Source organism: Protopterus annectens, chromosome 9.part0 (genome assembly GCF_019279795.1).
Source record: "Protopterus annectens isolate FY-2018-M chromosome 9.part0, PAN1.0, whole genome shotgun sequence".
Classification (NCBI taxonomy): Eukaryota; Metazoa; Chordata; order Ceratodontiformes; family Protopteridae; genus Protopterus; species Protopterus annectens.
In genome coordinates, this window is record NC_056743.1 from 1,789,985,990 (window position 1) to 1,790,009,904 (window position 23,915).

General features: G+C 39.3%; 1 protein-coding gene across 2 annotated transcripts in view; it reads left to right on the forward strand.

Annotated features, from left to right (window-relative positions):
* The window catches only part of LOC122812266 (tetratricopeptide repeat protein 39A-like), an 825,358-nt gene that overhangs the window by 588,467 nt on the left and 212,976 nt on the right, over positions 1 to 23,915 (forward strand). For both annotated transcript variants that reach the window (XM_044084661.1, XM_044084663.1), the window contains exons 7-8: positions 8,279 to 8,378; positions 15,859 to 15,924. In XM_044084661.1, coding sequence (XP_043940596.1) covers positions 8,279 to 8,378; positions 15,859 to 15,924 — 166 coding nt within the window. The remainder of the gene's footprint in view (positions 1 to 8,278; positions 8,379 to 15,858; positions 15,925 to 23,915) is intronic.

Here is a 23,915-nt window from a genome sequence, read left to right on the forward strand (position 1 = left end):
GGCCCCACCCATTCAGCTGTCTCCTGCAGCCCCCCCCTTTAATTTGAAGTCACCAGCCACCACTGCTCATAATCTTTTGGAAGTACTCATCAGTAATTTCAGCCCTCTAGATCCCAAGATGATTCTTTTATGGAGCATGTCTACCAGATAATTTTAGATTACACATGACAAATTGTTCCCTAATGCAGAACCCACCATTCATGAAATAATACTGATATTAGAAGGTTATTAACATTGATAACTTATACTAAAACCAAAAAAAGTTATTTAGATCTCTGAATGTATGGCCTTACACAACTTGTCTTCATGTCATTTTCCTGTATGTTGCTACTTGCACATACTTCCCTAGAATGTCCCTATCATTTTCATAACTGTCTACAAACACTTTTTAACTACGCAAGCCCTGCACGTCCCATAGAAATGGCTTTACTGTCATCATGTACAAAATCTTATTCCCTTCCCAAGGCCTCCTTTCATTCTGATAATACCATTCATAAGACATTGTTGCTGTATGCAAACACTGGTGATATTCATAACTGCAGAAAAAATAATGCATACATATTAATACTCTTACTGCTCATCCCACTAATGCTTTATTAAAGCAAACACAACAAAGTATGGATTATGAAAAGAAGCCATATTTTGTAGCATTTGCTTTAATAATACATTAGTGGAGTTTTAAAAACAATCTTCAGTATCTCGGGATTGTACATCTCACATACACTGTTTCATTGCGCACACACACAGATATGTCCATCAATTACAGTTCATTGACTGTCAACACTTTAGACATCTGATTCTGATTCCAGGAATGAATTAGTTTATAAATAATGTCCAAATAAGGTATCTCAGCCTGCTGTTGTCAGATACAGACAGTGCATTGTATTGCAACCTCCCCTCCCCATACATGTACAGATGTACTAGTATTTACAGCTACTTTATTACTCCATCTTCTCTTCAGTTGTATGACTGTGGTAAGATGCATACATATATACATGCATGCAGATATACATACATACATGCATACATATGTGTTAGCCATGGTACTATTTCAGCATATATTAACCATGACTGCTGGCTTGCTGCAGAGAAAAAGTACCAGTTATAGTTATTATGATATGTTATGGACTGTTGATAACAAAATGTCAGTAACACACAAAAGAAAATACAGGCAACAGTCCGTATACAAATATAATCATGTTTTGTAGCCACCAGTAAATCATATTAACTGCAAAGCTGTGTTGGTGCACTGACACTGACTGTCAACTAGGAAGAATTTGGTAGCCATTGTAAGCAGTTTGTAATTCTTTTCAGCAGATAGCCTAAGCAGTGATTAGCTTCCCCAACTAAATGCACACACATGCACACAAACATGCATACACATACTCACATACAAGAAACAAATTGAAGACAAACGTCCATCTAATAATGTAGTATTATTCATTACCTCCATTAAAAGTATGCAGCACACTAAGTAAACAATATGGTAGGCCAGTTATGACAGAATGACCATTTGAAATTGCTGGTATCTTTCTAACTACACTTTTTTCAAGTTTTTTATTATTATCTATCTATGGCACATATGGCTACCTCTTGTTACATAATTTGAAAATGTATTGTTGAACAAAACAGCTAAAGCAGAAATATATGTGTGTAAATGAGAGGGAGGGTAGAGGAATGGTGAGGATGCAGGGAGTAGAGTTGGTAAAGGTGAATGAATTTAAGTACTTGGGATCAACAGTTCAGAGTAATGGTGAGTGTGGAAGAGAGGTGAAGAAGAGAGTACAGGCAGGGTGGAATGGGTGGAGAAGAGTGTCAGGAGTGATTTGTGACAGACGGGTACCAGTAAGAGTGAAAGGGAAGGTCTACAAGAGGGTAGTGAGACCAGCTATGTTATATGGGTTGGAAACGGTGGCATTGACGAAAAGGCAGGAGTCAGAGCTGGATGTGGCAGAGTCAAAGATGTTAAGATTTGCACTGGGTGTGACTAGGATGGACAGGATTAGGAATCAGTATATTAAGAGGGTCAGCTCAGGTTGGACAGTTTGGAGACAAAGCAAGAGAGGCAAGATTACGTTGGTTTGGACATGTGATGAGGAGGGATGCTGGTTATATTGGGAAAAGGATGCTAAGGATGGAGCTGCCAGGTAACAGGAAAAGAGGAAGGCCTAAGATAAGGTTTATGGATGTGGTGAGAGGACATGAAGGCAGTTGGTGTGAAAGAGCATGATGCAGAGGATAGGAAGAAATGGAAACAGATGATCCGCTATGGCGACCCCTAATGGGAACAGCCGAAAGAAGATGATGATGACAATCCAAAAAATTTATATGAACTATGGACTTTGAGGCAGAAGAAAGTCTCAGTAGGAAACACTGGAGCAATAACAATATTAAAGTGGAAAAGAATTTTGAGCTTCTGGAATAGCTGGTGTAAGAAAAACTATAAATAAATGCTTTCATAAACATGTACAGAATAAGAACTTCTGAAGTACTCTCACAGTTTCTGCTGCAAGAACTGTAACGTAACTACACCGATTCTGTATGAGTCATTGCTTTGTATTTTCAGCAACCTTACCATTCACAAAAACTGAACAGTTCTTTCCACCACTTGGTTAACACTGTTTTTTCCCTACCTGCCATGTGCTGTTGCAAGAAAATAATCTGCAGAGCCATTCAAGATGAGGAAATATAAACAAAATCCAGAACGACTGCACAAAGCATAAAATGAATCCCTCAGCTGGGTGTCTGCGGTAAAGGAATTGCACTGCATATGCTAGTTCAATGTACAAAATACTGACCTGCAAGTGGGAACAAACAGTTCTATTTACATGTCAGCGCACAGACGGAGAGTTCCAATTGTCTGTAGATGGTCAGCTGGCTCCTACACAGCCAGAAAGTTGTACTAAATAAAGCAAAACCATTACAGACAATATAAATGCTGTGTCAGTAGCTTTTATTCAAAAACCCATAAGTCATGCATAAGTCAGAAATACTACTGCATATAGCATACTGTATTATTTTATTTATTTGGTGGGGGGCGGGGGGGGGTTATATGCTTGGAGAACACCTACATCTCATTTTTGACATCCCTGTCTCTTCTCTGTCAGACTGGCAGAGTAATCTAAATCACTTAAAAAAGTTAAGACAGCAAGAAGTTTTGTATCAACATGCATTTCTTGCACAAGGTGAAATTAGGTTTGGCAATTGGATTAAGGCTCATCTCCTGTACCTGAGGTACAGTGTTCGACTTTGGCAAGTGTCATAACTAAGTGGGGTATTTTATACACAGACGTACAAAAAATAAATCTTACAATACTTCCAGAGTCATTACTTCTTATGAGTTCAAAAACAGGAGTGGCATCTTGGACATGATGCAGAAAAAGACTGGAGTAGACAGTTAAAATGAATCCGTCAATCTATTTGTATATCTGTCTGTTTGGTGATCCAATCAGTCTGTTTCTGTCTATCTATCTATCTATCTATCTATCTATCTATCTATCTATCTATCTGCCTATATCTACTCTGTCTCTGTCTATTTATTTATCTAGTTAGCTCTATCTGATTGACTGTGGTATCTGTCTAAAGCAGTGCTCGTATAACTCTATCAAATGAACTGGGAGAAATACAAAACCAATAACCATAAGGAAATAGCAACAGCAATTTTTCTTCCCTGCGACAATCCCAAATAAGTCTTCTTTTCATTGCCATACAAACTAGAGCAGCTACTTTTCTGACCAATAATTGCTTTAAACGTGGCTTACTAACAACTTTGGTACTATTTTGTAGTCATTTGTGGTAAATTTTCAATCACTCCAAATGTGTTTCTTTGACTTTACAGTAGAACTTATCTGAAACATCACTTATCTGAACGCAGTCTTCCAAAGTTTTTGGGTAGGAAAAATCATAAAGTCTGAATATGTAAACATTATACGCATTAGCTTGTGCATGTTTTTTGAACTTGTAGCCCACTCGTGTGAAAAATATTCTTTATTTTTCATTGGAATTGCTGAATGGTTAAAAAGTATATTCCCTGTGTGTAGAAAAAAACAAGATTTTAGAAGTTTTTTTTATCCGGTTCATTTATAAGTCTGATTACCTGAACAATTTGATTATCTGAACTACTGCAGGCCCCAATTAGTATGGATAATCAACTCTGTACTTGCATAATTATCAACGGTTGAACCGATATGGTGATACAAACAGCTACAAGGTCAGTATCATGTCTTCACTGAGCCTATTACTTAAAAGAGGTTATGAGGTTATTCCCTAAAGGGTTGAACAGCTAAATTATAGTGCAGCAAATTATTTCTAACAATAATGAAATAAGTCACTAAGGCAAGCTCCCAGAAGACACAGATCGTGAAGAACAATAAACAGTGCATTAAATATTCTTAAGAGTCAATGTCACCAGATTCCTGATTATCAGAAGAATCACTATATGACCCCAGGTGGTTAAGATTTTAACATATAATGTCATATTTTTATATGGGTTTTCAATTTCTGTTCTATTTATGTAGAAGGCAAAGGTCAGGCAGGATGGAACTTAAGTTCTGTCCAGTGTCAAAACAGTGGGCCACTGCTAGTGAGCTACAAATCTTCTTATAGTAGAAAAACAATGTGAACTGTGCCTTTTACTGCCATTTGTACTGCCATGGTTATAACATGACAGAAATCATTAAGTAAATGAATGACATTTGATTAATTAAGAGTGTCTCTGTCATTAACTAGGACTGGTAAATAATGCATAAAACTGAAGGGTGAGTAAGATAGTCAGCTGTCCAGTCTAGCAATGTTAAGCTACATTGCAAGTGCAAAAAGGTATATTTTCAAATTTAGTTTGTGTGTGTGTGTGTGTGTGTGTGTGTGTGTGTGTGTGTGTGTGTGTGTGTGTGTGTGTGTGTGTGTGTGTGTGTGTGTGTGTGTGTGTGTGTGTGTGTGTGTGTGTGTGTGTGTGTGTGTGTGTGTGTGTTAGACTAAAATAGAAAACATTCTGTGATGGCTGTCACTGATGATGTTGACCTGTGACACTGCATACCAGTTATCTGTAATGATGCCAAGTTATTTAACAAGGATTATGTAGACTGTCAAAGATTTGTAAAGTGTCTTAGTGCTGTCTTCACTCAGATACACTTTACTTGCAAGTTTGGAATTTGCTTTGTACCTGTTACTCTACTTGTAGTTCCCTGCTGTGGCAAGAATCCTTACCCACTACTCCAATCCCAAGCATTGCTCTTCTCTCAGTGTGCAGCAAGAATCGATTCCAGTAGTTCCACATGGTGGCAAGACTGTCTACCTACTACTCCAATTTCATGTGTTACTCTTCTCTCTGTGTGCATCTGCGTGTATGTGTCTTAAAGCAGACACATGCTTGCTGATGCCAGTAAGATGCATGGACAGAAAAATATAACTATAGAATAAAATTTACTTTTTTTAATTAAATTAATGCTGTGGCTGGACCCCCCCCAGCCAGTGTGCCCTATATAGTTGCCTAGGTTACCTAGTACTGGATCCAGCTCTGAGGTCAACATTCATTCTCATGTAAGCTGAGAAATATAACCCAGCTATGTCTTTGGCCTGCCCAGTGCCACGTCCTGGTAGGCTGTGATTGATTCATCTCCCATAGGTGGACCTTAGGAGACCTCCAAAGAAGGTGCCCAAACCACTTCAACTGCCTCCTCTCATCGCTTTTAATATTAATTTAAATTCCACCATCTACTGCATGATATTATACAAAACCATGGCAATTGGTGATCATCTATTTTGATAGTAGTAGTAAATTTCATAAATTCATAGCATAGTCTAACATTCTGAGGAGTCACTTTTGGGAAAACAGATACCTTTAATCTAACATGATGTGGCTGCACTAGTGGCATAGAGGGATAAAATACTGACTATGGTCAAGGCAACCTGACTTCAAATAGGAAATAGGGTGCATTGCAGCATAGGGAGGGAGAATGGCATGCCCATTCAGGGAGGTGCACATGCTCAGGGCACAGTCACACAGTTTGATTAACTACTGGAGACAAGGGATACTTGTATGTGGTAAAGCCTGAGAATGGATAAGGAGTTCTGTTGGTGTTAGCCCTTGCAGAAACAATGGCAGTCCAGTTCTGGCACCCAGTGTAGTCCCCCTCCCTCAGGGTGTTACAGGGCAGACTCAGGGGAGGGGAGTAAGAGTTAAACACTCCTTTGGCAGCAGTATGATGCTTCCCTGAGACATCTTGATCTCCATGCTGGCCCTGAATGTTGGTAGAGAAAGTTCTGAAGAGGTGGCAGGTTTTGATGGGCTCAGTGAATGGGGAGAAGCACCTGGAGCAGCTGATGGTCAGCTGCAAGGGAGCCAAAAAATGCTCACAAAAATTTAACATGGTGTGGCTGGGTAAAAGTAGAAACAAAACGGGCGGGGGCAACTGCAAGGGGCTGTCTGTAACTTACAATGTAGACAGGCTTGTTGGTATCCTTCTTTTGACATAATTGCATGTTAGCATGTTCTCATGGGTGTAGCCAGAGAACCGGCAGATAAGGCTGTGCAGCAACTGCTGTGTATCATTTTATTTTGTCAAGAAGTTTGATTTTGTGCGTGGGGCTGGAGGCTTGAGACGGAGTCTTCAAGCTGCTGGAGTGGGAAAGAATGTGGTAACATCGAGAACAAATTAGTTAACATGTACACTTCAAATGACTATACTGGTTATAAATGTTATTTTCAATAGGGAGAAAGGTGCTGTGAGAATCGGCTTGAGCCCTGTATGTTAGGGTATAGGTGACATTCTTTTTACAGGAGCTCAGATGACAATAGTTTATTTATAAACACCAAACCTGAGAGGTGGCCAGTGATGGCACTGAATTGAAAGTGTTGTAAGATTACTTAATGTGAAACACTCTAGGTCGGCTGTAGTGACCAAAGTGCAGAGGAAAACTTTTTGGAAAGAATAAATCAGTGAAATGAATATATTAATCTAGGAGGCATGCAGTTTGGACACATTGTGGAGGTAAAAGCCTAATTTCTAATAATCAGGAACATGATCAGTTCTATTGTGTTTTAGAGAGTTGCAGCACTAGATAACAGTGTTCTGGTGTGTATAGTAAAGGAAATTTCCTGGACAGGTTGGCTGGAGCAACAATTCTAGTCTTCCTAGTGAGTTTACCGGGAAAAAGATGCTGCAGTTGTGGAGAGGAGTTAACAAAGAAAGACAAATATGATCCAGGAATTAGAAGGTAAACTCTGTAAAGAAAGGCTGAATGAGATTGCTGCATGTTTGTTGGAAGAGAAAAGGATGGAGGAGATGTCACTGAAATATCTAGAATGTTAATCAATATAAACAAGGTGTAAGGAAAGGCAGACTTTCAGTTGAATAAGCATACAGAAGCCTCTGGGTTGCTGTTCAGCAGACATTAAGCAAAATGTAATGAGGCATTGCTTTATTTAAAGCCAAAAAAGTGGTAAGCAGGTATTTAAACCCCTTTATGACAGTATGCAGATTAAGAAAGCACAGAATAGGTGGGAAGCTGGAATTGCTGGCCTTGCTGCACAGTCAAGCATATAATATTAAACATGAGGCCTGTTTCTGTAGGCACTTAAGCTTGCTTTTGTATTTGTACTGAGTGCTTTTCTGTCTTGTGGAGTATCACTATCCTTAGGGTTGGCAATAAAAGGAAACAGTGCAACAAAGGTATGCTTCTAACTCAGCATTAAAAAAAAAGATAAGAGCTCTTGGAGCAGGCATCCTACCCCAAGTTAACATGGGAAGGCTGTACTGGTAGTATTCTAACTTCTTCAAAGGGAAAGATCACACCAAACTAAAAATCTTTGAATCATTTGAAAATTAAGTCTGTTTACCAAAGAATAATGAGAATAAAACCAGTCCCAGGAGTAACATCTGGCTTAATTGAGTTTTCATTTTCCATAGGTTCATAAGTTCATAGGTTCATACTAGGCTATCTGCCCGAGGGCATTTATAAGCCTAGCCCATAGTTGGCTTTGAGTTCCAGACTCAGAAGGTTTCTTGCTGTGAAGCTCTAGTATCAGTACATATTTTTGACACTGTATTTGTAACATATAAATCTTTACAGATAATTTTCTTATCCATATTTGCAGATACTTAATAAGTAAGCATATCACCTTCTGTTTTTGTGCAGCAGAAACTTGTATTCCTTCTGTTAATAATAATATTATTAATTATTTACTCTGTTTAATTGCATTGTAAACTAGAGGTGGTTTCTCTTTAGCTGTCTGGAAATGTACTGCATTCCTCAGTTATTTTTTTTTCATTCCCTCTAGAGATTTGAATAATTTTATGCAATCTAGCCTTTTTAATAAAGGCCAGAATGATGCCCATCTAGAAGGTGGAATCTCCCTTGGGATTGGCGCTTTTAATCTGGTAAGAAGTATTTTTATAACAGTAGTAGTAATAGCACATGTGCGTATGTGTATGTATGTATGTGCATATGTATATACATGCATACATTTGTATGAATCTATTACTTTTGGTACATAACACAAATAGTAGCATCACAACTGGTGAAAAAATAAGTAGAAATCTAATATGATAGAACTTCATTTAGTAGAATTACATCTGGTCTAAAATTAGACCAGATACTTTAATTCTACTATAGATTAAACAAATGCCAAACTCGGGAACAATAAAGAAAACTACCAGTTCTTCTTGCAGAAGTAGACAAGCTCACCCCCCAAAAAAATTACATATACCAACCTCATGGTCATATCAACTTGCACGAGGGAAAAATATCCAAAACGGGTCTACTTCACCCTGTTAAAGGCCGACAATATCGAAGCTGATATTGTCGGCACCAAAATGTCGAAAGCGAAAGTCATCGTGCGTGTAAACAGAAATCTCCATAAGAGGAGATTTCCATTTACTGCAATGTAGTGCAATCTCAGAGTTGATATATTTAAGTAGTGGGGGGTGTGGGGGTGCAGGGGGGCTTGCCCTCCTGCATAGAGCAACTTGTGTTGTGTTTGGGTGTTTTTTTTGTGTGTGTTCGATGTTTGGGGGTTTCGACATTTTCGTGTTGATTATTACACTGTTGACAGTTTGAGTTTTCAACAGCGTAATATAAACACCCCAAAACAGTAGTATCATTGCTGGTGCATGCTTAGAAATCACAACCCATAGAAACTGATGATATCGCAGTTCTGTACACCATCACTGTTTGCTTGACTGTAACCCTTACAAACTAACAAGAATATCAATAACTTTTTGAAAGACGGCAAAATTATCAGCTAAGCCACTTCTCAAAATTTTACCTAAAACACAACCACATATATGCAGTAATTTCACTCCAAGAAATTAATCTTCTACCAGTTGTGATTTCTACTTATTTTTTCTACCAATTATATTTCTGCTGTTTGACTGCTCCACCCAATGAATTGTTCTCATATTTGTGTGTGCATGCGTGCACGTGTGTGTGTGTGTGTGTGTGTGTGTGTGTGTGTGTGTGTGTGTGTGTGTGTGTGTGTGTGTGTATGTATGTATATATTTATAGTATATATATAAAACGTACATATATATAAATATATAAAATTATATATATATATATATATATATATATATATATATATATATATGGATCTAGGTCTGTTGAACGAAAGTTCAACAGTCCGAATCAAACTTACCCGAGCACACTTTAATGAAGGTGCTTTTACCGAAAAAGCACTTTCGTTAAAGCGTGTTAAAAACAAAACATTAATAAACAATGAAAAAGCATTTATGCAGGGGAGGCAAGCCCCCCTGCACCCCCCATGTGGGGGGCTGTGCCCCCCACATCCCCCCTACTTTATTATTCTCACTCCGAGATCGCACTGCAGTGGGGAAAAGGGAAAAATTCCCTTAACTGCACCGTAGTACGATCTCCACAACAGTCACTCCCCCACAACTCCCTCTACCTCCAGGCATACTTATGCGAAACTTCTTCTTCAGTGAAAAGCACTTTCACGTAAGTATGCACGGCCATTTCAGATTTGGTCAAACGGCCATTCGCTCATTAGTCCCAGACACACACACACACACACACATATATATATATATATATATATATATATATATATATATACACACACACACACACATATATATATATATATATATATATATATATAGATATACATATAGATATATAAATAGGTTTAGTATCACAATCTTAAAAGCCATAATCCTTAGCCCATAATATTGAAAAAACAAAATGCTGAAGAATACAATATCTGAAAAGTTTGAATACCTAATCCCCCTGCCATTGTGAACCCAGGAATAAGTGATGATATGGATCTTGCAGGGGTGTGGATACAGGAACGAGGGCTAACATGGGTCCTACAAGGGGTCAAGTGGTCAAGTCTAGGAGTTCGATGTTATGGCCTTCACTGTTTTGGTCTTTCACTATTATGTATATATATATATATATATATATATATATATATATGTATACATGTTTGTGTGTATATGTTTATGTATATATATAAATATATATATATATATATATATATATATATATATATATATATATATATATATATATATATATATATATATATATATATATATATATACACACACAAATATAAATATATGTGTGTGTGTGTGGGGTTTACAATCAAAATTTCAAGTGAACATTCACCGAGTCAGAATATGAAACTCCAAACACTGCAATTTGCAAACACCGATGTTCTGGACTACTAAATCTCGCCCCCTCTCGACCCATGGTAGCGCTTGAGTCTAGGTCCAAAACTGGAAGTAAATGTCGAACTTCGGTGTTTTTTTTGGAGATATGGAATTTTGGCAGTCTGGTTTTCACAGATTTCATTCGATAATAGGAGTGAACATCGATGTTCACTTGAAATTTTGATAGTAAACCGTGTGTGTGTCTGTGTGTGTGTGTTTATAAAGGAATCTTTCATTTTTTTATCAAATGTTTAGATTGCTAAATTTGTGTTTTTACCAGTTTATGAGATCAAAATCAAAGAATCTCTGAAGAATGTAAGTACATGTTCCACTATAATCTCAGTGTATAAACATATAACCCACTTATTTATTATCTGATCAACAAATGTGGTCAGTAAAATTAACATTTTATCAAGAAATCTGAATGCTCTAAGTTTTGTTTCATTGAAAATACAAGTAGATTTTAAGAGAGCATGTTCCTTTTTATCCATGCCCCTTGGATACCACCCCCTCCCGAAACAAATATTTTTCTTTATTGCATTTTCCAGAGAAGTCAAAACATTTTAATTTACTGTTTAATAATTATCAACTCTACATTTTTACATACTGCAGATGCATATTGTTTTAGAGAAAACACATTGAATGTACCTGAATTCCTGTTACCAATAACTTAACAGTCTTGTATGCAGGCATTTTATTCCTGTGTTTGAAAACCAAAAGTAGTCATAATTCATATCCTTAACTGACAGCAGAATAATACAGTCATCATTCAGAAACTGTTGATGCTGTTACATTTCAGCTTATTTTCATGCACTGCACATTCAATACAGAACTTGTAGTAAGGAAGTACAGACTACAAAAACCTAGTATTTATGTGTTTAACTGCTTCTCCTAGAAAAAGCAGTGTTTTGTAATATTCCTTTGTTTTATAACAAAGAATAGCTGTATCACTTATCCAGACTTGCAAGATGTAGCATTTGTACCTATGTCTCACAAAATACAAACATGTTTTCTTGTCTAGCTTAAGCCAGGAATGATTCTGAAATGCAGAAATCCAACTTGACAGAAGCAAGGTGGGTTGAGGAGTTAGGGGTAGCTAGAATGCCTTGCTCCAGATCCTAATGCTATGATCCCCATGATCAGGGATATGCATGGTACAAGTGCATCTGAAAACATGCCCGTACCATGTGCTTTGCTATTGGTCTGTTCCATAAGAGGTACAGATGCTTCCTTATGAGTAACTGATATGGAACCAGTGCTTAGGCCATTCAGCATTCCCTTGTAGAAGAGACAGTTTATTGGTTGCTTATTCTGAATCTCGAATCAGTCATGGACTTCTTGGACATCTTGGACATCAGGGATGTTACCCTGATTTTAAGCTTCAGTGTCATTGAGATCACCTTGAGTTTTAAAAATGTCCCTTTTTCTGTGGGACAGATGCACTATTATTTCATTTTTCCTACCTCCACCCTAAATGCCTGAACAGATGGATCAGTAAATATCTCGTAAATGGAACTCCCTTCCTAACTCCATTCTCTCAATCTCATCCACTAACCACTTTAAGCCATCACTTAAAGCTTATCTAAAAAATAAGTGGCTATGTTCCTGTACTAACCCCTCATGAGAGCTCTGATACATCACAGTATACCCAAAACATATCCAACTTCTTCCCCGGTGCTTAATCCTTTGTTCTTACAGACCTGTCTTAACCTTATACCTTGACATAAGTCATACCTACAAATAGTACTAGCTATGTTCAAAGCCTAGGTTTTGTTTTCAAGCTGTAACAAATTTGTATGTTCTTATGTATACTACATTTTGTTTACTTTATACTTTTTGATTATTGTAATGTATGCATGAAAATTTACTGTTAGTCATGGAGCTTTTCTCCCTGGGCCTCTGCTTGAAAAGGACCTGTGTCCAGTCAGACTCTCCCAGTAAACAAATGTTAAATAAAAAAATAAATAAATAAAATAAATACATGTCTGGCTGTCACTGTGCACTGTCAGGCCCCAGCAGACCAATTTATTTCATTTATTTATTTTACATTTGTTAACCGGGGGTGTCTGACTGAGCCAAAAAGGCCCTTTTTCAGCAGAGGCCCAGGGAGAAAAGCTCCACAGAAAAATTACAGATGCATTTAGTTATTTAGACATGATCAATATACACACAACTTACAAAGGACATGTTTTTACAGTGGTATGCAGCCCATCAATAGTTACAGTGGAGAGAACAAACAAAAAAAATATTAATTTAAAAATAAAGGTAATTAATAGATTTGTGGTGTAATTTGGAACATAGGTAGAATACATACATAGTACACAGGTACATTGTAGAATAGCCAGTGTTTGTGAGTAAGACTGAAAACTATTATCAAGTACTCTAGGTTTAGTATGTGTACCTTATCCGCTTTCACTAGCCTGGGGAGGATGGACGAATGGATGAAACATAGGCCTCCTAAGCCAGGGACTGTGGGTTTGAGTCCTTGCTGGGGTGATGTAATCTTTCTAGTGGATGGGGAATAGGAAATTTATACCCAGCCTAGCACCCATGCCTCTAATGGACAGAGGATGCATATTAGTGCCGGACCTTCAATGTCCTGTTTGGATACAGGATGTCATTGTCCTTTTGGGAAAACTTGGCTAGGCTTAGAAAGACCCCCTAGATTGGTAGCCTAGTAACAGTCTATGAATCTATGAATTTAACGACTGCATGATATAGTCTCACAAACCTCTGGCTCTTGTGTCAGCAGTAGCATTCCCCATTTATCTCACAGACATTCTTTTCTAAAGGGCAGGGGGTGGATGACTGATACCTGGGATCACCACTGTCTATGGTGGATGGCATTTTATTGCCCTTACTAGTATTCCTCTTCCACTCCTCGGCTGTGGATCTGCAGTGTCCTATTCCCAACCACCCCCACCCATGTACCTCTTCCCCAGATGCATCTTTTCTAAAGTGAGGAATATAGCCAGCCTCCTGGTATAAGAGTCCACTGGGAGTACGTTTGCAGTGGTTGGCTTCCTAGCTTTCTTTGTCTAGTTTCTAGTTTGCCTAGTTTCTTGCAGTGGAATGTCATCCACTTAGCTCTCTGCTGTCTGTACATTATGGCATGTAAACAATTATCAAACCTATGTTACTTGCAGATTAGGTGAATGTCACACCTCCCCTTTACCCAGGACCATCAGGCTGGCCATTTACTTGGTTTCTTACCTTTGATGTAGCTCTGTTTGTGAGTCAAGTAAAATCATCATTGTGGCTTCCTTAGTGAGGGAAAAGAATGGGATACGTAGCAGTCCTGCTACCTTTTATTGGACCAGCACAGGTTTTACAGCACAGCTAGCCAAGCTTTTGGAGTGCCAAAAGCCATTTATTAACATTAATTTACAGGGCTCATGTTAGTCTTATAACTGGAGTAACTGTAAAACATAATTGTAAAACCTATGTTTGTCCATTAAAAGGTATTGTATGCCCATGCTGTTCTAGTGTTTTCCATCAGTGGACCAGCATGGGATGTCTCCATTTTTTTCTCCCTTAGTATGAAGTGAGGCAGATGCTGTAACATTTTGTTTATCCTTTACCCTCTTCTAGTTTGCCCCTCTGCCTTTAATTTATGATACAGAAAACTGCATGAAACAATGCTATTGATGTTACTGGCTTATCTGGCAGTGAAAAATGATTATGCGACCAGCTTATTGTACGTTTTTTTATTTTTTTATATTTTTTCCCCAACAGATTTGTTTGTTTTTCAATTGAATTGTACAGGCTATAGGTCACATTAAAGGTGGGAAAGGTTTAAAATGATTTAGTGTGGTCTCATTTTTTTATATCACAAAACCTGGCATTTAACAGGGGTGTGTACACTTTTTATATCTACTGTATATGTAGAGTGTTCAACAGGTATAGAGAAAGAACCCCCCCCCCTTTTTTTGCTCATTTTTGGGTCCTTTTTTATGACTTCAGGCTTCCCCAATGTCTACACCCAGTAATCCCATCTCTGGAGCTCCCATACCTCAGCGGCTCTGCAGTGTTGCTATACTGGAAGGTCTTCCTTCCAGGCAAACTCTTGCATGTGGAGGCTGTCAGCCAAGTGTGGAATTGTCATCCTGTGGCCCTTGGTATGTCTTATATTTAGACCTATCCCCTTTGACTTATTACCTGAGGACATATCAACCCTTCCACAAGCCCATCCCAGTGATTTCTTGGAACCCCATTCTCCACCAGGGCTCTACCCAGCATGCTCCCTCTCCATACGATAGGCACACCCATCCTCCTGCCTGGGCTTGTCAAACACCTGCTTTTGTCTAAATTGAAGTTAGATCTGTATCCCATTATGTCACTGGTGCAGGCTAGAAGTGTCCTTTTAAATGTAAAACAGCATACAGATACAGGATTTCTGAATCATAAATGCAAAGGTATGTACCATAACAAGAGATCACTTGAAAACTTGAAAAGTGTTGGAGTAGGAGTTAAAAAAAAAAAAAATATATATATATATATATTGGGATTGAGAAGTTACTGAGAAAGTTATGCTTTAATAGGATTGGTTTAAAAACCTACATAGAAATGCAATACCTCTAGTAAAGACTGTATGTGGAACAGTTTAACGTTATGGATATATTTTCTTTGAGTAGAAAATGTGTATTTCAGCACTGACAGTCTGAATACATATTCAGAGGGGGACAGCCATACTATACTGATGGATTCACACTTACACAAAAGAATGAACTAACAAAAGTAATCAGCTTGTTTTGTAAAGTTGAGAGTGTAGAGATATAGAACAGTAATATCTTATATCTAGCAAGAATAACATAATAGTAAATTGCATGTAGTATGTGCTAGCTTGAATCAATACATATTCTTATACTTGAAGACAGAATGATTTTATGAAGTAGATCCAAGAAAACAGCTCCTTAAATACAGTCTAGTAGACAGCCGTACATCCGGTCATGGGAAATGAAGTGAAATAATGCAAGAAGAATGTGCTTTTTTGTAATGAGCAAGCAAATTTAAAAGGAGTTTTTTTTTCCTTAAAATGTAGCACAGAAATGCACATTTTGTGATGTAATAATATGGGTACATGACATTATTGCTTTTCCAAGGTCATCATGTTTCCCATGTTTTTTAACATCATGTAAATCTGATTTATTTAAAAAAAAACTTTATTACATCCATTTTTTTGCAGACCTTGTCTCTGTTTCCAGCACGGATCCTAAAGCTTTTGGAATTTGCTGGGTTTTCTGGCGATAAGGTAAGTTTGTTCTTTTGCTGTACGTTTGTTAGCCAAGTGGACTATTCATTTCACATTTGATCATAAGGATACCTCTTTACCTTGAAACCTCGTTTTTTTTTTTGTGTCGTCTGTCACAAGAGGTTTCACTGCCTTACAGAATACTCCAGATTGAGAACTATGGGGCAAAGCTTATAAATGCAAACAAAAGCAATGCTGTCTGAGGAAGTCCCTGCAAATTTAGCATGAAAGTACTCAAAGCATTTTCTTATCTGGTGAATAAAGCTCATTTCATATTCACTTGTTTGTATTTTTATTTTATATACTTGTTTAATTATTTCAAGAGCATTGCTACAAAAGCAGTGTCTACTGTCATTACTCCCCTGACAAGGGTATTTTCTTTTATATCAGTGTATTTTTCTGTCTTGTGGAAAATATGCCATGTTTACCTCTCTAACTGAAATGGAAGCACTTGAATTATAACCTCATTTACCATGTTACCTATTTCAAAAGTGAGTGGCCACCCCAAATTTTGGAGAAATTTTAGACTTATGACATCCTTTTTCATCAGCAATGTGGCTTCAGACATAGTGACTATTCTTTTTTAGGGGTCACACCATCTGTGTGAAACAGTCTGGGAAGACACATTTGTGGCACTATTTGTAGACCCAGAAAATACTTGTAGTATCAGTACTGCTGTTCTTGCTTGGTTTATACAAATAATTTCCTTAGTTGGTTGACAGAATAACTTTCTGATCAATATGCAGAAGTGGGGATTCACGCTACTCCTCCTGTTCTCCTCCCACATTCACTCAGGCATACTCAAGGTCTGCGCTTGGGCCCTCGTCACTACCTCTCACTTTATTTGCTAACAATAATCCTGTCTGGGGAATACCTGACTTTCCAGCAGTTTTATGTTTGAATTACTTCATAATTTTATTTTCAAATCCAAGTCCAGCTCCTCTGAATTAAATAGTAAAATAAAATTAGCCTACATCTGTGTTACAGTATCCAGTGGTTCTCCTCAAAAGTAGTCAGCTTTGATAAAACAGAAGTCATACCTTTGGATCTGTTCTGTTTTTCTTTTCTTTTCTTACAGGCATGGCAAGTATCACCTGTTCTCCTGACAGGTACAGTACGGTCTTTCAAATTCCTGGGCAATGGGCCCATCCTGATGTTCTCAGCACATATTAATTAGATTCATAGGTTACTGGAGAGTTACTAGGCATGCAGTCCAGGAGACTGTTGATGAGGCTAGCCCAGTTCTCCCAAAGCATTATCCTGTTAAATGATTTGCTCAAGGTTACACATCAGGCAGAAGGATAAAGGAATCAAACCACATCCATGCCAAGTCATCAAAGGTAATTTGGGCAAATGAAGAAAAAAAAGAAAACCATTCACCTAAACCACCTTCGACAAACAACTCAACAATTTTCTTTTTGCAGAGGGCAAGCTTCCCTGTTCCCTCGCACTTCATGGACTTGTATATACCAACTCCAAAGTTACATAACAGTAGAGAAAAAAGCAAACTCAGCTATCGGTGAAACTAATTTCAGTGAACAGCACTCAAAATTATGTTCAATGGCATGACATGCTCCCATCAAACCCTGTACCACATGAAGCAACTCAATCAACAGCTCTTGCTTTAATTCGACTAATTGCCAGACTTGTTAATAGTCTACTCTGGAGCATACCTGACACTCCAGCAATAGTATATTTGGACTACTTTGCCATGTTTTCAAATCTATTTTTTTTAAATGTAATGTAATATAATGTATCACATCAGTATAAATATACAGGGGAAAAAAAGTTGTCAGAGCATCAATACACTACTGTCTCCTGCAGTGGCAGTGGTTGATTTCAAAGTGGGGGGGGGGGCTACAGAAAGCAACTGAATGGGTGGAGTTACCTGGAATGGGAGGTACTCTATTACAGCAGGTCACTACCACTACTTGTAATCAAATAACAGGTGCGATCGTTCATTTTCATTCATACACTGGCTCAGTGTGTACTCACTCATTATAGCCACTTTACTGACTGTATAGACCTCAGATGTCTGACTTGCAAACAGCAAGACCAGTCTTTGGTGAAATATAGCCCTAGATAAAGGATTGTATGGGCCTCCCTGTTGTACACTAGTCCCCCCTGCACTTATTCAGTGCCCTTCCCATGGCATGTTGTTATGATAGCCTTCACCATCCAGATAGATTACTTATTTCTTGGATTTTCACAATCTGTCTTACTCTTTAGCTTCTGCATGTTTTTAACACACCCTAACTGACCAAGAATCTACCATACTAATTCTGGAAGATGTAACTGAATTAATCCGGGGGTCTAGAGGCCACTAGGTCCTCCTGAAGGCATAGAATTCTATATGTTCTGAGGTGCATCTTAGAACTTCTTTTAATACAATCTTTTGATTTAAGGAGAATTCAGTCTTGTTTTTTTTTTCTTTCTAGGAAAACTAAGCTGTGTTTAAAGTTAAAATGTTCAAAGCTAACAGTATAGTAATTCCCCAATAAACAGAGAAGACAAATGCAAGGATAAGTAAATCCTAAATGAGAGTAGTGCCTTCCTTCCTGACCCTCCAAAAGGAATAGTTAACGTCTACATACACCACTTGTGTTAGATTAAGATAAAAGTAAAAATACAAATGGCCAGCAGCACATGTTATACCAGTGAGGGCCAAGGGGAGAAAAGCAAAGTACACATATATAACCCACACAAAGACTAGTACATTCAGACTCCACACAGAAGGATTCACAGCTAAACTCTCAACCAGTGGACAAAAATTTGTTAGATGGCAATACTACTGAGTGCAGCACTTTGCCAGTGGTCATTTGCTATCATTCACAGCCTGCCAGACTACCACGGGCAAACACTTATAAATTAGAAGGCTGGTGTTTGCCTGTAGTGGAAACTGAAAAGGATTATGGCCAGATTGCTACATTTAGACACACTGTATCTTCTCTATTGAATGGGCACACCTCAGATATCTGCTTGTGTTAAAAATAGCCAGAATAAAATATTCCAACTGCCTTCACACAAATGCACACTACTTTTGCAAAGGCAAAACAATGCTGATCTCAAGAATCGGGGGTGGGGGGGGATAAAAAGTAATGTTGGACAAAGGACCAAAATCAGTAACAGTTATTATGGTTATATACTTTGAAACTTGCTAGAATAACAGATTTTGCATTTGATTACTCTTTTAAGGCTATTATGTCTGAAACTCAAAAATCTGTCATTTAGAGACTACAATCCTTATTGATTTGCCAGAAAAAAACACAAGCATTAAGAGAAATAGACCAAGATATGATGCAAAAAAATGAAAGACATTTTGCAAAAATCGGGGAGAGTTAAGAGTACGTATGCCCTCCCCAATATGTAACTGTAAACCTCAATTGTTTCATTTCAATCAAATGATTAAATAAATAACTAAATAAATAACTGAATAAATAAATAAATGTCTCACAGGATGTTATCTTCTCACCTCGCTGCTTTCAGGATACAGTGTGCAGCATACTAATACCCCCCCCCCCCCCAATCTCAACTTTTTTCTTTTTTCCAAGAACCGAGGAGGAAGCTAAAAAATATTAGTGGAGAAAGGGCCAAAATCAACAACAGCAACTGCCTTTAAATACTTAGAAACTTACTAGAATAACAGGCTTTCTATTAGTATGCCTTCTTAATGTCTGAAACTCAAATGTCTGTCAGCATTATTTAGTGACTGCAATCCTGTTTGGTTTACCAAGAAAAAAACTTTATGATAAAGAGACGAATGTATAAAGCAAAAAATCAGCCCCCCCCCCACATGTACATCCTAGTCTGTGCCTTCCTCAGATGGTACTCGAGTAGGACGGTGCCAGTTCTATCCCCTTTAAAGTAATTCAACATCAGCCACTCATTCCTGTCCCTGCCTTTGCTGACACTTTCAGCTGCTAGGTTTTAATCATTCATGTCACCTGGGGAACAGCCAGGGCCAAAACACCTATGCCATGGAGCTGTCACTAGGAAAAGCATTCATGATAACTGGGAACAGACACTCTGGAACACTTCACTTTGGACAGTGCAGTGGTGCAGCAGTTGTGTTGTCGCCTCACAGCAAGAGGTTCTCTGGTTCGATTCTCAGCTGGGATGACTTCTGTGCAGAGTCTGCATGTCCTCCCTGCATTCATGTGGGTTTCCTCCGGGTGTTCTGTGTCCTCCCACATTACAAAGATGTACATCAGGAGCATTTCTCCCTGGGTCTCCTCTGAAAATTGGCTTTGTTCCAAGTCGGACTTTCCCAGTAAACAAATGTTAAATAATAATAAATCTCCTGATCCTGATTTGTCCTCCCTCAGCTCATGATACTGGCTATAATGAATTCCTGTCTGCACTTTCTCCTGTTTTACCTGTAGCTAATCAAGTTTACTTAATCTTATGCTCTTCAGCTTGCATGTTCACTAACCTCACATTCTGCTACCTATTTTGTACTTCTGCCTGCACTTGAAGCTATCAGCATTTTACCATGATGTTCTTCTTGTTTCACTTTTGCAGTCATCACTTGTGGGTTATCCCTGCTGGGTAGCCCTTGGTCAGCCCGAATACCAGAGTCAAGCTTTTCCCCTGCACCAGCTGCTGTCACCTCTGGACTGATGTCAGGTCTATAAAGGAGAGCAGCCGGTGCCATTACATCAGTCTTTCTTGCCATGGAGCCCAAAGCAGAAGCAGTTTGCGTGTGTGCCAGTCAGTCATTCCAGAGTGGGAGTTGAATCTGAAAACATCTAAAGCTATGTACCCCATTGAGGACCTTTTTCTTGCACTAACCGATGTCCGAAAAAGTCAATAATGGTCTCCGCTGTGGAAAACAAATACCACACTGAGATGTCCATACTTGTCTAGGCTCAGACCATGACATCCCCCGTTGTCAGTTCTGCGCACTTTTCAATTCAAGGACTATTCTCCGTATAGCTGATTTTGTAGCCAGGCATTTCTGAAGTAGTTCCTCGCATTACAAAATGACAGTCATTTGGTCAGCAGTCTGTGGATATTCCCAAAAAATTAAAAGATAAAGAAAGGGACGGACCACACAAACTTAAGCCTTCAGATGACCCGCCCCAGAGGAAAGTCATCAGTTCTCAGGTATTCAGTGAGGCGTTCTCACAGCCTCTGATGCCTGACTCATTTCCTTTTCAGGCCTTTACCGAGAACCTTTTAGAGTCTGGTATGCCTCCAGAAATGCTTCATCATCCAATCCCTTAGTTGTCTCCACTTTGGTTGGGTCCAGAGCTGCTACGCAGGCACCAGCTTCCGAGAAGGTTCTTCGCACAACTGATTCAAGGCAAAAACCCAACATCTTCACTTCTGACTACTGCATCGCAATGACAAATGGATTTACCAAGGTCTGAAATCAATACCACTCCAAAGAAAACAATCTCTAGTCACCATCTTACTCCTTCTCCACTGCCTCAGACACAGTAACTGAAAATGGTGGAGGACCACATCACTTTCATCAGGGATAGCCATACCACTCCTTCTAAAAGAAAGAGGGATACTTCCCCTGAAGTTCACACAGAGCCAGATTCTGAACTTTCAGACTACCTTGATTCAGATGAGGAACAACAACCTCACACCTCCTTTGAGGATTCTGATGCAGAGGAATCTATTCCTTCTGCCACCCTTGAGGATCGTTCATTTGGGGAAACCCTGCACACACTCAGAGAGCATTTCCACTGGGAAGGTCAAGATTATCCTCAGTCTAAGAAAAGACTAAGAGAGTTTCTAGATCTTCCTCAGCACAGACCCTTGGCCATCCCTCCTATTCTGGACGTGATGGATGTTGTTTTCAGTGAATCTAACCTCACCCCTGATGCCCTACCCCCTGCTCCTAGAAAACCTGACAGGTACTACAGGGTGCCTGATTCACATAAGTATTTGTTTAAAAACTGCAGCAGAACCTGAGGTCATCACACAGGGGCCCAAAGGGGCCAAGGCTAGCTCATCTAAAAACCCAATTCCCTCTGACAAGGCCTCAAGAGCTCTGGACAGATTGGGTAAGAAAGTGTACACCATACACCTCCACAACTTTGGCTATTAGAGCTCTTAGCTACCAGTTCCATATGCTAAAATATCAACAGCACACCTTGGAACTTACGAAACAAAAAAATTCATCTTTACCTGACACTAATACTTCCAAAGAGTTAGCAGATCTTCTACACCCCACTTCTCAAGTAGCTAAACACTCCCTGCACTGTGGATTTGATGCCCTAGAAGCCTCAAGTAGGGCCGCTGTGGCAGGTTCCATCATTAGGAGGCTCGCATGGCTAAAAGAACAGCCACTGTCTGATCATGTAAAATCAAAACTACTTGATGCCCCCCTGGATAAAGACTGCTTGTTTGGATCAAAAGCAGAGGAGGTCATCAAAAAGATGGAGGATAAAGCTAAATATATGGAAACAGTAAAGGACTTCCTCCAAGTTCAACCTCCCAGATTTGGCAGAAACTTTCCTTCTAAGCACTGGTCTTTCCCAGCCCCCAGTAGACAGGTTCAAGGGAGGCCTCACAGGGACAGACCAGTTAGACCACAAAACCAAGGCCAGCAAAGAACTAAGCAGTGGCCCTCCACCACTCCCACAGCAGGGAGTTCTAAGTCTACTCATTACTCCAAGAACATGCAATGACTCCCACTCCCCCTGCCCATCAGAGGTTAGGAGGAAGGCTATCCCTTTGCAAACAAAAATTGGCTGTCTGCAACAAAGGACCAATGGGTATTAAAAATCATTTTTCAGGGCTACACATTTACCTTCCAACAAGTCCCAACCTTAACAGGTTACCAAAATCTACCTCCAAATCAGTGGGCAGAAACATTAAAACAAGTGCACATACTCCATGCTCAAGGGGCAGTGGAGCCTGTGCCACAGGAGCAAGCAGGAAAAGGTTTTTACTCCAGACTGTTCCTAGTGCCAAGAAAAGAAGGCACTTGGCGACCCATCGTCGACCTGTCCACTCTATACACCTTCCTAGAGGTCCCAAAATTCAAAATGCTAACTCTTCAAAAACTTTTACCAATGCTGGGCAAAAATGCATGGCTAGCCACCCTAGACCTGAAGTATGCCTACCTTCATATACTAATAAAGGAGTCTTGCAGAAAATACCTACACTTCAGAGCAGGTTCACAACACTTTCAGTTTTCTGCACTACCTATGGCTCCCAGGGTCTTCACAAAATGATTGACCCCAGTGGTTGCCTTCTGCAGACAGCAAAACATCCAGATTTAACCTTATCCTGCCTAATCCAGACAGACAACAAAGAGAAGTTACTACAGGACCTTCTCTTTGTACAGACAACCCTAACCTCTCTAGGGTTCACTGTCAACAGGAAAAAATCAAACTTAAACCCCTCCAGGCAGATCACCTTCTTGGGCGCACTCCTGGACACAGCCTTCCAAACAGCCTTCCTCTCTCCAGAAAAGCAATGCTTTCTGCCAAATTACTTCTGCCAGCTAGCTCTCAGAAAAAAAAACTCACAGCAGGGAAAATTCTGCAAGCACTGGGTTACATGTCATCCGGAATTCTGATGATTCCCCTGGCCAGGCTGCACATGAGGAAACTCCAGTGGTACCTAAAGAACCTTTGGTGTCAACACTGTCAATTTGTGGAGACCACTCTCCCCCTCATTCCATGCATAAGGAACAAGTTTATTTGGTGGGCAGAGGCATTCACTCAGAACAAAGGCCTTCCCTTCACCTACCTTCCTCAAGGCCAGACTATCACCACAGATGCCTCAGACCTAGCTTGGGGCGCTCATTTAGACACCTGGTGCACCCAAGGCTCTTGGGACCTCAGGCACCTTCACTGGCACATCACCCTAAAGGAAATGATGGCAGTTCATAAGGCTATGACATCCTTCCAAGACCACCTAAAACCAAAAGTCCTCCTCATAAAAACAGACAATACCACAGTCATGTGGTACATCAACAAGCGGGGGTGGGGGATACTGCTACTCTCTCTGGCAGACAGCCTACACCT